Source organism: Nipponia nippon, unplaced genomic scaffold (genome assembly GCF_047370975.1).
Source record: "Nipponia nippon isolate SJK-2023a ecotype South Korea unplaced genomic scaffold, ASM4737097v1 scaffold_2, whole genome shotgun sequence".
Classification (NCBI taxonomy): Eukaryota; Metazoa; Chordata; class Aves; order Pelecaniformes; family Threskiornithidae; genus Nipponia; species Nipponia nippon.
In genome coordinates, this window is record NW_028262336.1 from 9,204,684 (window position 1) to 9,222,995 (window position 18,312).

General features: G+C 41.0%; 1 protein-coding gene across 1 annotated transcript in view; it reads right to left on the reverse strand.

Annotated features, from left to right (window-relative positions):
• The window catches only part of IMPG2 (interphotoreceptor matrix proteoglycan 2), a 64,307-nt gene that overhangs the window by 34,788 nt on the left and 11,207 nt on the right, over positions 1-18,312 (reverse strand). The window contains exons 3-5 of the mRNA XM_087759498.1: positions 14,807-14,973; positions 2,563-2,594; positions 2,441-2,464 (exon numbers count right to left, since the gene is read on the reverse strand). Of these exons, the coding sequence (XP_087615624.1) occupies positions 2,441-2,464; positions 2,563-2,594; positions 14,807-14,973 (223 nt within the window). The remainder of the gene's footprint in view (positions 1-2,440; positions 2,465-2,562; positions 2,595-14,806; positions 14,974-18,312) is intronic.

Here is an 18,312-nt window from a genome sequence, read left to right on the forward strand (position 1 = left end):
GATACCTACAGCTGGTGCTTTAGGGTAGTCCTGCCATCCCGTGAGACATAAGGCCAGGTGAATTCCCCGTTCTGACACAGATGGCACAGCTGGGTGGCAATACGGCCATGCTCGAATCATTGCATTGCCCTGCGCTGGACCAGCCTCTCTGCACGCGTGGGTCAGCAGGTGACACCAGCACTGCCCAGGAACCGTCAGAAGCACACTCACATTTCCTTCTGTGCAGGAGGGACTCGATGCTGGATTTCCCACGCTGTGCCTTAAGGACTGCGGGTGATCCTGGTTTAGGTCCTTACTCCCATTTCTTACAGAACATTTTAAAAAGGTCTTCATTTTATTCTGATGTGTACTGGGAAGTCTAGTATATTTTTTCAGGAAATAATAATGTTGGCTGTTGGCCATACTGAGATGGCTCACTCACTTCTCTTAATAGAGGATGTCTGAAGTTAGAGGAGACATCTTCTACCCATGACAGCCAATGTTTTTACATGACCCTGGCTTACAAATTTCACTTCTTAAACCCTGTGGTGCAGAGATGCCCAGGATGCTCTTAGAATAAGGGTTCTGGGTTTTCTAATTTTGCCAAAATAAATTGTATTTTCTTCCTGATGCTCCGTTATCCAGAGCAAATCTACCTGTTTCTGTCTCACTGATTCAGTCTTGTATCACTCATTATCCAATAAAACACTATCATATCCAAGCACAAGACAAACAACAACTTCTAGAGGAAAAGATATAGTAGAACCAAAGTTTAAACTGATGATGATCCCATCCTAAAGCTACAAACAATCTGAAGTCATACATACTGGGATAAAGGCAGTGAGTTTTTGAGAGAGATGCAATAAAGCCTCACAGTGAACCGAGCTGGGTAAAGCTTGGCAATTGTCTACTGGAGCCCCTTTAATGCCTGTCACAAAGCACTCGATAAGATGGCTTTTGTATGAGTACAACATTGATCACTCTGATCCACCTTTCAATCAAATGTTGGGCTTTTTGCATTGTTAGGTTGTTTAGCCCAGTGCACGTAGGGACTCAAGATTAATTAGTGTTGACTCTAATTCCTCTCATATATCTCCACATTTACGAGATTTCCTGAATGGTCACACAGAGGGATACAGTAGGTTTTCAAACTCAAACTTCTTCAGAAAGATTAATTTTTTCAGAGTTTTCAACATTCAGACTGAGATAACGGTATCTCTGAATTAACATTTTCTTATAAGTAAGATGTGGTTCCATTCATGTAAAGAGCCAGTCTAGAGGATGACTGATGCTAATGAGAAAGAATCAGACCTGCAAAGTTTACAAGGACAAGATTTTTTTTTTTTTAATTTAGTTACTTTTCAAAAAGTAACTTAAACTAAGCATATAAAAGTTTAGTCAATGTTGCATTCTCAACAGAGAAAATTCTGAACAGATGTATGCCACCCAGTTGACCTGGAGGCTTTGGGGAATGCTCATGTCAAAGGAGTGTTTGGCTCAACAGGACAGAGAAACCAGTCTCTTAGCAATCACTTTTGCCCTTATCGTCTCATGTTATTAATTTTAATATATAATATTGTGGTTATGAAATCATTATAAGGATACCTAATTTGGGAAGTTGAGGCTTTTTAAAAAGTCTGTTAAGTGATTACTCTTCGCAGTAAATGAATTACTCATATTTATAATAACTTTATGTGGCCCATAAAGCAGGGAATTGAACTTGCCAATTTTTCAGATGAGTTCAGCACTAGGTTGTTTGGGTTTGAATTGCTCTAAAAATAACAGCTTAGATTAAGTTTTGAGTAGGAATGGAGTAATAATTTGAACTGGTTTTCCTTTCAGTTCAAAAAAGACATGCAAATACCAGGTCAAGTTCAGGTTTGCTTTGGTAAAAAGAAGCCACAATTCAGACTGGTTTTCATTTTTATTGCTTTGTTAAAAGTGTGAGGAGCCCAGACAGACAATTCCCTTGTAACTGTTTTTAGAGCACATCTCTCAAAAGTTTTTTTTAAAAAGCATTTAAAAAACATTCCACTTTTTTGCTTTTTGTAATGATGACCAGGACTACCTTAAAGCCTTTGGGAAACGTTCACAGGATAACCGGAACACTAACACAAGTAACTATGGACACATCTCTTTCCCAAAATAGATTTTCCCCACTAAACCTCTTCAGGTAAATAGCCTGTATCTGTGCCCGACGGCCAACAAGGTGATGACATACTTAAGCAAAAGTACAAGCCCCAGATTGGCTGAGATATTTTGAGCACGTCAAGCATGCTAGGACAGCCTGCGAGAGGTTCACGTGTGAGAACCGCAGGATTTCTCCACTGCACTTTTCTAGGTGCCCTTTTGCACAAAGGTGAATTTTGTTCATCTTCAGTGCACAAATCAGCTCCAGCAGCAGCAAGAACTGGCGAAAGGACCGATCACAACAAGGCTTTAAAAAGGGAAAATTACTTACCCACATGACCAATCAGTGCAGGAGCTGACAAGAAAAAGAGAGAAAAGGTTACAAAATGTCACAATTCAGCCCTGCTGTTACCTCCAGGCAGAATAAAACGCAAGGCAAACACAGATACTCACCCGCCCATTGCTTCCTTTGTATAGGACAGTTTCTGGAAAACAAACAAACAAACCAACCCTAAGTATATTTGAGTATCATAAGGTGAAAGGAACTGAAACACAGTTTATATCACTTTGTTTCCTCCCCTGTGCCAAAATAATTACCTTTTCTTTGTTCTATGTTCATTTTTTAAGTTCAAAATTTATTAACAAATTCCCCGCCGAAAAGAAAATATGTCCTACATTTCCAAAATACAACTGCAACTCAGCAACAGATGCTGTGAAAAGCACTAGGTTTGTCAGAAGATGCACTGCATTTCTGGATTTTCCTGCATTGTTCTGCAGGAACAATGTTCTCACCTTAGAGGAGGCTAGTAATAAGATCCTTTTAAGCAAGTGCTCTTAAGAAATACACTATTACTTCTGCTACTTGTCTATAGATTTAAAACCATCTTTTTGAAAGTACAGTTACAGCTTAAAAATAACATAGTAGGATTGGTCTGATAACTTTGTATAGGGTTATACGAGTGACAGAGATGACATTTTTTCATTTATTGGTGTATAAAGACTAAGGCAGGGCTACACAGTTCACAATTTTTCATCAAAATTCTCCTGGTGTTAGTGACGCTGGTTGCAGAGAGGAGTCACAGGAGTTTCTGTGAGGAACCCCACAAGAAGTGGGGGAGATCTTGAGCAGTTTGCAGCACGATAGTTGTTGAGGAATAATGCTGTGTCCTGCTGCTGTACCAATGTGAACAGAATATAAAATACTTATAGAAGATTATTGTCCAGCTACAAAATTTCTGTTTCTCTCTGGTTTTAGAGGAAAGGAGATTGTTTGGCGGTTTGTTTATTGGGCTGGCTTTCTTTACATAATCAATGCAGATACATTTTTCAGTAAAAACTCAACCCAAAGTGGATCAACTCAAATATCTACTTTGAAGTTAAATGACAATAAACTTAACACATAGTATTTCCACTTTGAAAACTTCTCTGCAAAACACCCATATGTATTTAGTGACCTAAGGACTGATGCTCTAAGCTATTTTGGTGATTCTTTTTGTGAAGGAGGAGTGAAAAGGTAAAAGAGACTTTTTGAACAGGTTAGCCTGCTCGTTTTCTTCACCTATGTTTCTAAGGAAGTCTAGAAATTCAGTTTTTATTGATTCGGAGCCACCCCAAGGACTACCTTTCTCTTCTTTCCAGGACATCTGTGGACAGTAAGCGCGATCACAGCTAGAACGGCAGGCAGCCTGGATATCAGCCTGAGGAGGGCTTGCCAAAATACTAATTTAAGTCAGTTTGCTTTTCAGCATGTCCTTTGGCCAACCTTTATTGTACAAGTCCATTGAATGAAGTATTTGGAGATACTTTAGTGGGAAAAACTAAGACCAGTTTTAAGTGACAAACAAAGAAACTAGCAAGACTAGGTAGTCTAACAGTGAAAAGCCTAACTCAGGGCCAATAAAACTGTACTAGACTTTGGGTATTTTTTTAAGCGATCATTACACTGCTCTATATTGCTCTGAGCTTGTACTCAGCTTTAGTGCGCTGGGATCTGCAAGGAACAGAGACTGATTCCCTCTCTACAACCTTTTGGAAAGTTATAGATAAGTAGTAACTGGTGTTTGTTCATTAGAAAAAGAGACTTTCTTCCATATTCAGTCAGTCAAGGCAGTTTGTAGGTGCTATTAAAAACAACCCCGGTTATTAGGGGCCCCAAAGATATTTTTAATACCACCTCGTTGGTAGTCCGTACCCAGCAGCTTTACTCACTAGTCCACAAAGGCGACTGACAGCAGAGGTCAGTATAGCCCTGACCACTGCATCGAGCAAGGCACAGAGATGCCCCAGTGAGGGGTGCCTTGGCCAAAGCTCTGTTGCAGGGCAGCCTGAGGAGCTGGTGGCATCCAGCTTTCCCAAACCTGGGTCCCAGAACTTAACCAATATGTCTTGTTATTTCCAAGTCTTCTAGTCAATAAATTCAAAGAAGAACTTACAAGAACCAAACCTGAAATGCCAAATTATTATTTTAATGGCCAAGGCCTGGAATAACAAACATGACACACTCTCTCCACATCTACATTTTAAAAAAAAAAAGGCATCAAATGACTAAGTTCTCATCCAATTTTGTAGTAAACTAGCAATGCCTAATACTGTATGATTGGCTTTGAATGACAGCCTCTGCATAGGGTAGCTGGATTATTCCTTAATTCACCTAGTTCAGGACAGAATATTCTCTCTTCACTGCAAATCACATCTTTTGAGAAATAAAATAACTTTAAAGGATTACATGCTTTAAATGACTGTTTAAATGACCTGACTTACTACCATTCTTTCTCAGACAAAATCTCCCACTGGATTCAACAGCAGCTTTAAGAAGTAATGGTAAAGATTGTCACCCTTACGTTTGGTTGCTATATAATGCTGTGAAGCTATTGCAAAAACAACGACAACAATGAAATGCGTGAACTGTAAATTACAAATGAGTTGATAAAAGAATTATCAGTCATCCATTAAAACCCATATGCCAATGCAAAGCTTGCACAGAGATTATCATCATCATTATGTCACAGCTAAAATCTTAGGTTTTACAGGAAATTCAAAAGGAAAGTATGATCTCAATACCCAGTCTTCAGTGTCTTACAGTCTACAGAGAGCTGTAAAACAGATTCACACATTTTGGATCAGCCTTACAGACTGAAACGTAAGACTTAGTTTTTATAACATTAATTTTTTATTTTTTTTTTCAACTGAAGATGTGAAAATGAAGCATCCCACTATTGCTAAGCTGGCATGGTCTGCGATAGTTTGTAGTGTGATTGCCTTCCTCTTAAATATCTAATTTGCATTCCAGTCTGGGGTGGGGGCAAGCACTGACATATTTGAATTTCATGGCAAACAGGCACCTTTTTCCCCTAATTAGAAGCCAAAGGTTCTAGAGTTCTAATATTAGCTTGGTTTCTCATTGAGTACAGAATAGCCTTTGCCAAATCACCTCACCTCTCTGGCTCAGCTCCTTCACTAACAAGATGGAGTTATAAACATACCTACCATACAAGGACCTGCAAGGATTAATTAACATCCTTACCCTTTGAATACCTGAAGTGATCTATAAATAGTTCCACATAGCTGCAGCAGCAGCCACACCAAAGCTCAAGGGAATGGCTTTTACTCAGTGAAGCTACCTCTGGCAGATGCTTTGTATAAAATTAATTCTCTTGAAGCGAGACCTTCATAACATTATTAGACTAATTCTAAAGCTGGGAGCTGAGTTTTGTGTCAGTTGCACTAGCACCTCCCTTTCTCAACAGATCAGCTGGTTTTATATAACGCAAAACTATCACAAATTAATAAGAGTCCATAGCATTAAATACAGGCTACCACAATCCCACTAATCACATACAGTACCGACTGGATGGATGAGCTGCTGTCAACTTGTGAATTTGCAGGAACAGCAATTATATAGGATACTCTTGTCTGATCCTAAGAGATGATTGTTATGCACAGAAGACAAAATACCTTGGAGATAATTCCAGGCAGGAGAAAAAGGTGGAGGAAATGTCAAGGAGATCTTAAATAATCTCATATTAGTTTAATCCCATCTGTGTAGGATTGTACCAAGCACATTTGATTTACCCCACCTGTACACATCATTTTCAACAGGAAAGTCATACCAAGAAAACAATTCTCTTTTTGCCTGTCCTGATTCCCCACCATGGTGCGTGGCAGAACCACGGTCTCATGAAGGCAAGGGCAAAGCTTTGGGGGGAATTCAAGGAAATGGATGACAATGCCCAGAACTGAAGCTGGAGAGAAGGCTAGGATGGAGAGCAGTGCTCTGAGGCACAGCCCTGACAGGTAAGGTGAAAATATGGTGTAGAGTAAGCAAAAGGAGAGATAGCAGGAAAAGCTTAGTGGAACAGAAATTGTTTTAGCCATGTTCAACTTGAAATGAAGGCTGGAGATCCATGGTAAGGTGTCAGAAACAAGCTAAGTGTCCAGTCTGTCCAGGAGGAATCAGCTCCACAGCAGAGGTGAACTCTCAACATAGAAGTGACTCTTCAGTGTGTGTTAGGCAGTGCTATCTAGCAACGAGGTACAGACCAGGGAAAACAAGGAAGAACTACAGATTTGCAAAGTAAAGGAGTTGATCAGACAAGGATGATGAGGATGAATTATCAGTTCTGAGCCCTGCCTGGAAAGAGGTGAGCACAGGCTTCACGGCTGACAGTTTCTGTGCTGTGCCAGGTGACAAAGAGAGACCGAAAACACAGATTTAGGCTGGAACTGGAGGAGAGTGACCAGAGAGCATTACACAGAAAGAGCTTAAGAGATGAAAGGGAGATGAGGCAAGATTTGGAGAAGCAACTGGAGCTAATTCATCTATTTGCATATATGTGGTGAAGGTTTGGGGTTTTTTTTCTTTTTAAATTAGAAGAGGCTAAAACTTTCAATGCAAAAAGAAAGAGACAAAGTCAACAGGAGAATAGTAAGTGTGGGGATAAGAAAGGGAGTGAAGGAAATCTGACATAATGGCTCAAAGGAGGGGAACAGAAGAAAATTTTTTTGCATACGTAAGGGGGGGTGGAGGGTGTGAAAGAGCAGACAAAATCTGCTTTTTTCCAGATTTCGAAGAAACTGGAGATGTTCTATGCAAAGAAAAAAAATGTTAAGGTATCTAAGTCAGCAATCAAAAAGATACTGGAAACCGTGATCAGGGCATTTGATTAAACAGAGAAAGACAATGGTTAGCAAGGAAGATCACAGAAAAGGAGAAACAGCAGAAAAGGTCTTTCTGCCTCAGAGGAACCTTAGGAAGACAAAATCATCTACTGCGTGATCAGAAGCTACAGCACTGGGAGTAAGCGATTGCAAGCAACTCATGTCATTGGGGTGCTACACCCCACCTCTGAACACAGATCAGAATTCAGGAAAAACCATGTATTTTACATTGCTAAGTGCCCACTTCAGCACGCAAAGAGGGTATTTTGTTTTGCTACCCATTAAGGCATCCTAAGGTAGGGTTGTCTTCTGCCCCTTTCATCCTAGTCTTCCTCACCGAGCCGTTAGCCTGTGCTCCAAACACACTGAAACAGATAGAGCTGCTGATGGGTTTAAAAGTCAATGCTAAACAAATGTACTGCTGAGTCAGCACAATTGCAGGGTTTGTTTCTTGGCCCAGGAGCTTTTTGAGTTGACTTTTGGTAGGCGAGGACCTCCTGTCACTGTTTTGGGGATTCCTGGGGAAACCGTCTGCCTTTTGGTTCTCAGACAAAGCTGTACTACAAACTCCTTTCCACAGCTAACTCTCAGCTTCACTCTTGGATCTCAGCCCCACCAAAAGGTGTGCACAGCACAAATCTCTCTCTCCAGCATCCAAAAATCACACAGCCCTGCTTCCCTTGGAAAGGATTCATGATCTAATCCGTCTTGTCATGCATCTCATTTGCCCAACACTGTTCAGATATGCTTCATTATACACATGGGGCTATATATGAGCCCTCAGCAGGAACCGAGTATCTGCACAATGACTTAAGTTACATAAGTTCCCTTAATTCTTCTTTTCTCATGACAGCTTTTCTCAACATGCCTTGTTGTTGTAGATTGTTATCAGATCTACAAGGAACAGCAGCTCATTAAAAATTTTTCTTCTGAAATTCAATTGAAATTTGGAGAAATAGAGATTGGGACATGCAATCTGGCATAAAGGATGGATTTGCCCTATTACATGCCCACACTGGAAATGCGGGATGCAGACAGAACTTTATGATTGGAGCACTGCAGTGTCATGCTTTAAGCTGCATTTTGCTATGGACTTGGGAAGGAGATTCTACTTGTATTGGAAAGGTAAGGGTTTATTCCATTAAAGTCTCTTGGAAAAACATCAATTTCCTGAATTTTCCAAGAACTGTAAAACATCAAGTTTTGGGATTTTGATGAATTAAGAAATGGCCCCAAATTAACTGACCAAACAGAACAATGACAAAAATCGTGCAAGTTGGTGGGCCTCTTTGCTTGCTTCAAGTGCCTTGATGAACAGAGACTTAACTGGATGTGTGGCAATTAAACAGGTAAGTATGACCATCAGTATTTTAGGTCCTCTCCACCCACCAAGGAATATTATTAGACCTATTTCAAGGTATCTGCTGCACTAAAACCTCAGAGACCAGTTCCTGGCAGGGACTGCTGAGTAGCTGTGCTTCGTCACCATGTGGGAAGCAGCTCTGTGCAGGCAGAAACCAGGGTTAAGCAGCTGGCATGGCCCTGACTTGTGTCTCTTGCTCCAGGAAGAAGTTACTTCTTCACCTTTATCTACGTGCCATGTATTCTAAATTCCAATTGTCACTTTTTTCTTCCTCTGGACCTACACACACAGAAGTCTACCTACTTGTTTTACTGTTATTGTTGTTCTGTTTGATAGACACATCAGTGTGGGCTAGGTTCAGAGCACACTGGCAATCAAGAGAGTATTAAACAAGAGGCTGTAAGATCGCTCAAAATAATCACCCAAGAAAATCTCCAATAATTTTTTTTCCCCACAGCCAAAGGCCACCTTCAAAATGTCAGCATGCGCTACAGCTAAATGTTATAATACAGTTTGTATTACAACAACAGCAGAAGTCTTATACTGGACATGCACGTGTGTCTTATTCCCTTGTTTTCTGTGATACGACATCAGGCTAATGAAAAAAAAGGAAAGTAAAAAAAGTATAAGCATAACTTGGTAAAGATTGTATTTTATTCACTAGAAAGGAATTGTATTTTTTTCCTTCTCTTCTAATCACAGTACGTTTATGAATTATATTCATAACAAGACCTGACATTGTTTCCTGCTATATAAGCATATATACTACTAGTCAATGTGAAATCACCTGAGGCTCCATAAAAAAATGTAAGCAACCAAGGTGTCCGCAAGGTAAAAGGTACTCACCAGTATCTTTCAACAGAAGCTGAGTTTTTACAGTGTATTCTGCACACTGTGGTTTTGTTTTTGATTTTAAAGAACCGCAAACTCTATAAGGATGTGCTTGATTTCACGTCTACTTTTTTAAACCTCTTGAAAATATCTTTGTTCTTACTACCACTCCACATTTTTCAAACCTTCAGGGCCTTTTAACTTTGTTCCTTCACACTTAAACATTCAGCACAGCGTCTTCTGATGCAATTTGTACAAAATGTTGCTTGCAACTTCTTATATTAATTGCTCTGTATATGCTACAGATTGGTGAGCCTCAAGGTGTGCAAAATTTTGTTTAGGCAGCACAAAGCCACCAATTTTCTGAACTTTCCACATCTCTTCAACAAATACACTTTGGAAGAGCATCTGGTTGGTGTGCTACACCTTTTCCAGTTGCATCGTGGCTGAAACAGTAGCAGAGCTTTGTGCTGTTGAAACTAAAATGATTAAAAAAAGGAAAAGAAGACAAGGAAAAAAACCTGACACATGAGTTGAAGCTTTAGTCCACCTGGCTTGATTTCTTCTTCCTAATCACTGTCAGCAGCAGATGCCTCTATGGAAATTGTATGAAGCTCCAAAAACTGGACAGGAACCTTAAGCGATCTCTCAGCATGCTAAGGAGACACAGTAGACAACCAGTCTAGGAAAAAAGTTCTTTTGACTGTTGCAGTATTTGGTTCTCAAACTGGAATAAATCCATTCTCTAGAAGTATTACAAATAGAAGAGAAAAATGCAAACTTTATCCCCAACAGCTTTGCTCAGCCCTAACAGGTCACAGAAGAAGCAGAAGTTTGTATTGCTCTGCTGAAGCTCTTGGATGTGAGGACGGGGCAGCGGTAGTCTAGCCTGGGAGCTCACCAACACCCAAACCACCTCCTGACTCCACGCCTGGTGAGCAGGTCCCAGCAGTTAAAGGAAGAAACAAGGGAAGCACTAGCAACTGACTCTACTTTAATCTTCTTATTTACTATAAGAATAGGCTGCATAAGAAAATTCAAACCTCTGGTTTCATTTCATATGACAAGCTGCACAGAATTAAAGAAAAATTGTAGAAAGAAATAGGCAGGGAAGCCATTTTTTTTGTAGCTAAAAAACCCCTCCTTGTAGCATTCCCAGAACACACAGAAGGAAAAAAGTCTTCTCCAACAGACGGAAAAAGCAGGAAAGCAGGTATCAAAACAGTTTGACCAGCTACTCCAGAATTGATGCATTATTTCAGTAATTTATAAAGTAAAAAAATGTGCCCAGCGGCTGGGCGGGCATTGTACAAAGAATATCATATGCCAGCTGTAAATGCTCCTATGAACAGCACAGATTGTGCTGGTTTGGCAGCAGTGCTTCAATCTGGTAGCAAGAAGTACAAGGCTTCTGGGAAATTAATAGTTACTTTTGCTTATGTTTCTCCTCTCTTGGATTTTTCAAGAATTATCTAGCAAAAGTGTGAACATGCGAGTCACAAGGCAGAGTGGGGGCAAGTTTTGGCAATATCAGAATTCCAGATACGCATGGCCCAAAGTGTAGAACGACCACATGAATGGGATGAATGAGAACATTCTACGTAATACAGAGTGATAACCCCACGAAATACAGCTACGCAGTAAGGAACACAAGCAGAATTAATTTATACGAAGGAAGGTTTATATGAAGAAATATACTGTAAAACTTCCCTTTAGATTAGAATTACCTTCTCCTTTTCTATTTCTGCCAAGATTTGAAAAGAGATGGAGGGATAACATAATCCCACACTTTGTAAGTCTACTTAATATCCAAAGAAATTTGTTAGGCTAGTATTCATGCTATGTAAAGTACTTTCATTTACCATGATCACACAGAAAGTAAAATGAAGGAATTTGGGGGGGGGGGGGGGGGGGAAGAATATTTAAAATAATCTTTTATGGTTGGCATAAATCTGTTCATCTGCTCCTTCTGAAAATCTGGAAGGTGATTTGCCTTAAGAATCTGAAGAAACCTTAGTATACGTATTATATATTACTGCATGACATGCACATATATATATACACACATGTATAGGCAATGACACAGAGGCAGGCCTCAATTCTCCAAGACAACATATGGCGCATAGCTTGCTTATTACAGAGCAGCAAAAGCATTGCCTTCTGAGGCACACTTCCCCTAACAGTAGAAGCCACCTGATGGCAAAAGAGCAAATTCCAGCTATGTATACCTTCACCTCCACCAAATTAGTCAAGTCTTTGACAGACTATTAGAGACTGAACAACATTTTTCCTGAAGGAAAAAAGTATGAGAGCTGAGAACAGAGCTGGTCTAAGCTCCAGCTGATATCCAGTAAGAAAGTGTGTTGAAAGCAAGAGGAATAGAATTTTTCTTTACGTGAACTAAGCCATGCTGGAGCAGACATCACAACATCTGTAGGTGAGTGACAGTGATTACCAGGGATTACAGCAAAGGGTAAGAAAACCAGGAAGGCAGGCTAATGAAGTCTCATTTAATTATCTACTCAAAACAGAAACTCCAAACAACAAAAATAACACGAAAGCAATCATTTTGCTGAATTATTGTTTATTGAGAGCAAACCCCACAGATTTATTTTGCCTAATTTTCAGATATGCTGAACTCTCTGAGAGAGAGAGAGAGAGAATTCATGGCATGCAGCACTTCTAAAAATTGAATTTCATGTTGCCATCTACCAAAAAGCAATACAGAAAGACACTCTAGAATAAGACTGCCAGAAACTGCCAACATGCACAATACAAAAGAGGTGGCAGATCAATGCTATGGCAGTAATAGCCAATGTGTACCAAAAAAAAAGCAGAAATACTTTGATCAGCTGCAGGATCTAAACTGAGCTCTTGAAATTAACCACAGATGATTCACAGATACTGGAGAGCAGAGGAAGATTAAAAACAAGTGGTATTTAATGAGGCATGTAATGGCCAGACAAAGAACTACTGACAATCACATACACTGCTTTTCTACAGTGCCAGGCAGAAGTGAATCTTCCTTTTAAGCAATTGAGAGCGTGGACTATTCACATGTATCATGTACAGACACTACAGAGTACTGTGTGCCCTGTGAAATGATGGCAGCCCTTTGGTAAGAAGTGCTCAGCACTTTATAGATCAAACTTAAGGAACAGAAAAAAAAAAATACATGGCAACAGCTGACCACGAACAAATGAACGAACATGCTGTAATGTGAGAAAAAAAAAATCCCACGAGTATGGGAAAGGCTTAGCCATGCAACTCAGCTTAGCTGGTGAAAGTGGAAAGAACAAGAGTGTAGGACACGGTGCTTTAGGAAGTGTGCTTGGTCCCACAGGCTGACCCCAGCTCTTAGCACCACATTCTACTAGAGCAAGCAACTAGCAGGAGGAAGGATGTTCTTCAAAGCAGAGACGTAACCGCTGCGTCTGTTTGGACTTAATGTTCTCAGAGCTGCTTTAAAGAGGTTTCACACTCTGACAAGCATTTTGTGCATGAGCACACATGAGAAAGAGTGAGTCAGTACTAGAGTTAGCAATTAAATCCACACTCTGACCTATGTATTCAAAAATACACCATCAGACCTTCTGAAGCTGGCTGATCGGGGGGTGGGATAGAGTGCTCTTGCTTTCAGTCTTTGGCTCAAATTTAAATTGAATTCAGGCTTTTATTTAAAAAAAAAAGTTATCCGACAGATTCCTGACATTTTATGTGGAGCACAGTGGTGACAGCATTCAATCCCCCTTAACACAGACTAGTCTCCCATCAAATCAGCCCAACAACCGTCACCTTTTATCAACTATGCGGAAAGCAAATAGAAGGGTAAACAGTCCTTTCCCAGAATATTATAATACTGAAGGGAATATATCCACTTACAGGAGAAAGGAAACATAAATCGCACATAAACCATCTGAATAAATCATCAAACACAGAGCACTTTATCTGGCTCCACTGTAATGCCAAAGGGTCACACCCAAAAAGGTAAAGCATCAGTGGGAAGTTAGATGCACCATCCTGCTTCCAAGAATCATCCTGATTTCTTCTAATAAGCTCCCACTATAGATCATCTCACTACCAAAATCCTACATAAAGTAACGATACGTTCACTGTGCACATAAAAATTTCACATGAATTTTATTTGTCTCCATCATTTTGCAAAGTCTTCTAAGGACAACAGTACCATCAGACATCATAGAAGCAAACTTTGGCTAGCATCCACCTGTGAAGACTAACATGCAAGCTCAGAAAAAAAACCTCTCCCCATTATCCACAATTTCATCCTCCTTCCCTAGCGCACATTCCTAGCATAGGAGTCCATAAAAAAGCAGGAAGAAAAAAATCCATACTAGCAGAACATTACTGATTCTATGGGATCATACATTTAAGGCTTATCATAAGTTTCATAAAACTACTCATCCATTAGCTTTCAAAAATAGAAGACATTGTAATCTTAAAGAAGATCCATAAACCACCATACATTTTAAGACAGCCTTTTATCCAGAGAAATTAAGATGTCTACTGTATCTTAGATGCATACAAAGTTAAGCACTTAATTTTGTACTAAGGACTTAATTTTAAAATTCACAAACTCCTGAAAAGACATCTTCATATTTCATTTGAGATAGGCTTCTTTAGCTTAGCTTAATGCTCCTTTTATTTGCTTTAAGCTAAAACAAGCTTACTTCAACTGAAATAACAGAGAATATACCAAGATATTCAGCAATTTTTTATTAAATTGTTTTACATTCATACTCTGATTTTAACCTCTGCAACTCCCCATGGTGACAATGTTATCAATTGCCTTCATAGGACACTAGAGTTTTTTATATTTATAGCCACACTCATTTCATTCAGGCTGCAGTGTACAGGCGTCACAAACCTACAGCAACGTAAAACATCAAACAGGTAATTTTGCCATACGCCTTGGTAGCATCAGAAATACAGCTCAGAACTTCCCGCTTCGAAGTGCCATTTGAGCTGAAGGCATCTCCATGCACAGTTCAGAGCAGGAGGGCTGCTACATGCCACAGAGGGCAATGCGCCACAGCCTGCCTCGTGCCGTGCTGCCTTTTCAGACAAGGGGTCTAGACATCATCTACTTGTCAGGAACATACCTACTGAAGACAACGTTTTCATCATCGTTGCTCTTCCCTCCATCAGATCAGCTACAACTTTGGTTTTGGAACTGATCTGAGAACTACAGATCCAAGAGCTGGGATACTCATGCCTGTCCATTTTAAGTGCTCCACATGTTACCACCTGCCATATGCCAAGGTGTATGCTGCAGTGGCACATTATGCCCTTGCTCATGAGAAAACACCAACCAGGTGTGACACCCACCTTCACAATTAGACTGCGGTGCTCCTCGGACTGACTGAAGTTCGTGCCTATTTCAAAGATACTCATGGTTCCTTCCTCACACAGGCTCATCCAGTTGTGATATTCTTCACGTTCTGGCAGTCTATCCCAGAATGTCTTGAAGACCTCCCAGACTGTTTCCTGACACACTGAAGACACAAGAAAGGTCTGGTGTTAGTACAACAGGTGTGCTTCCATGGCCTGGGTGGCCAGGATAGCATTGTCCAAATGTTGTATACCTTTCAGTACATTAATATGTACAATACAGTCACTATACACCTAAACGTAAATGTGTAAGGTGTCGAAGGGACGGTGTATTGGGTTTGTGTGGCAAGGTTTTGGTAGTGGGTGGGCTACAGGGGTGGCTTCTGCGAGAAGCTGCTAGAAGCTTCCCCCATGTCCAACAGAGCCAATGCCAGTCAGCTCCAAGATAGACCCACCGCCGGCCAAGGCCGAGCTCATCAGCAATGGTGGTAGCGCCTGTGGGATAACATAGTCAAGATGGGAAAAAAAAAAAAAAAACAAAACCCTGTGCAACTGCAGCCAAAGAGAGGAGTGACAATATGTGAGAGGAACAACTCTGCAGACACCAAGGTCAGTGAAGAAGGAGGGGGAGGAGGTGCTCCAGGCACCGGAGCAGATTCCCCTGCAGCCCCTGGGAAAGACCATGGTGAGGCAGGCTGTCCCCCTGCAGCCCATGGAGGTCCACAGTGGAGCAGATATCCATCTGCAGCCCGTGGAGGACCCCATGCCAGAGCAGGTGGATGCCCAAAGGAGGCTGTGACCCCGTGGGAAACCAGCGCTGGAGCAGGCTCCTGGCAGGACCTGTGGCCCCGTGGAGACAGGAGCCCAGGCTGGAGCAGGTTTGCTGGCAGGACTTGTGACCCCACGGGGGACCCACGCTGGAGCAGTCTGTTCCTGAAGGACTGCAGCCCATGGGAAGGACTCACGCTGGAGAAGTTCATGGAGGACTGTCTCCCATGGGAAGGACCCCACTCTGGAGCAGGGGAAGAGTGTGGGGAGTCCTCCCCCTGAGGAGGAAGGAGCAGCAGAGACAACGTGTGATGAACTGACCACAACCCCCATTCCCCGTCCCCCTGCGCTGCTGGCAGGGAGAAGGTAGAGGAAATCAGGAGTGAAGTTAAGCCCAGGAAGAAGGGAGGGGTGGGGGGAAGGTGTTTTAAGATTTAGTTTTTATTTCTCATTACCTTACCCTGATTTGATTGGTAATAAATTAAACTAATTTCCCCAAGCTGAGTCTGTTTTGCCCGTGATGGTAATTGGTGAGTGATCTCTCCCTGTCCTTATCTCAACCCACGAGCCTTTCGTTATATTTTCTCTCCCTGTCCAGCTGAGGAGGGGGAGTGATGGCGTCCAGCCAGGGTCAACCCACCACAGACTGACAGTGAAGATCTGGTGGATCTTCCACACCCATACCACCTCCCTCCCTGATTTTTTTTACTGAAGTAATTAATGACTTCTTTAAAGAAAAAAAGAAGAGAGCAAGAGAGTGCACTTGTCTCCTAACAACTATCAAGAACAACAATATTTTCACTGAGTGAAACTGCCTTTGATCAGTGGGTCAAATTTTTAGAAAATTTAGAAAACCAAAATAGTATGGCAAACGTCCTCACAGAAAGTAGAGCTGAAGCTTAATTTGTAAGAATGACAGTTGCACTGATCAAGGTTTTAGAGCCTCAATCAGTTACCATTCCTTTGGACTCGCCTCTCCATGGAATTTAAAATAAGTTTCAGAAATTATAATTGCATTAATAATTTGAAAAACAAGGCAGGATGATGACACCACAACATACTATGCTAAGAAATAAGTCAATCTCTAACCCTACAGCAGGTATGCACTGAGAAAGAACTAGACATCTCTGACTGAACAGACAGTCTGCGAATTAAGGGTTAAATTATCTTGTACTACGTCAAGTGCTTTAACCTCCCTATCTTGCGTGTGCTCTTTGCCAATCAGAGAAGTTGGTCACATAACGCTCAACAAGAACCTCTCTGTGACCCAGGATAACTGGAAGATTTATAGGATTTTCCTTGTGTCCTGGAAAAGAACAACATTAAAAGGAGAGCAACTCTAAAAATCACTCGCAGCAGATGCCAGCCTGGAGTAGTAGCAGAGAAACCTGCTTTTTGGTCTTAATCGGATTTCACTACTTATATATACACAGTTCAGCAGAGGAATGCTTTGCGTTCAGGGAAAGTCCTGACGTCATAAGCAAGACCCTACAGGAGACTGACCACGAGTCTATCTTTGGAAAGTCTTTTTCTTCAATCAGCTTAAAAATACGCTCCAGGCTGCCAAAACCAGTACCTTACTGCTATTTCTTTTCGATACTCTGAATTCCAAATTCCAAAATCGATTAAATGTACTTGTGTAAAACTTAACATATAGATCACATATGGAAACATAACTTCATTCAACAAAGAGATGGACATTTTTCTTAAATGCAAAGGCTTTATAAATAACAACCTTAAGGAACTGTTTCACATGCGGTAGCGCCCTTAAAGCTTAGCTGATTCTGGCATGCTGGATGGCACCATACAGAAAAAGCTCTTTTCTCCACTCCGAATTTCAGCTTATCAGAGCAGTTGAGACCATTTCTCCATTGTGGAACTCTACAGACACATAGATATCTCTCATTTCCATGCCACATTCCTGACAGCTTTCCTACATGGAGATCAGCCTTGTCGCTCATTTGACATGTATGACTAGTGAAGAATAGTCAGTATTCAACTAGTGAAGAACAGTCCTCCAACTCTGCATTATTAACTGTCAGTAGTATATTATTGCTCTAGCACCCCTCCAGCTTTCAAGTAGTTAACTTTATCTGTAAGACACAGTAATTAGGTAAGGAGTATTGGAGATACCTCCAATCAATTTTGCTTATGCATCTTTATTAATCAGAAATAAATAGCCAAATTTACAAGCATCCATGCACCCTCTCACATTCCCCCTCAAGTTACGTATGTTTCCTCAGTGGCTGAGGAAGCAAACTCTTTGAGGCAGGGACGTTTCCATATGGCCTCTGCACAGACCTCAAGCAACGAAGCCATAATCCTGCTCTGGGATTTCTGGATCCTGCTGGAGTACTAATAAGCTTCCTGAAGCAGAATAACATCTGTAGTATCCTCTCTACCATCCCACTCATAAGAGCTGGAAAAGACCAAAATCTAGTTTCAGATCCAGAAGCCTACACCAAGGAATACCACTTGCTCTCATTTCTTTTGGTGGTACTTGTATCCTGCATTCTGACTAATAGATCTTTCACTCCAGGTGCAACACTGTACAGCAACAATCCTGCAAGGAGATTATTCAATGAGAGATGAAGCTATGGCAATGGCTTGCAAACACATTGCATTGGCACTGTCTAATCCTACAGTTTTCAAATATCAAAGGACTGGCTTTCCAGTTGCAAGTAATAATTGAAGGCAGTTTTCCTTAATGCTCTTAAAAAAGTTTAATCTCTTTT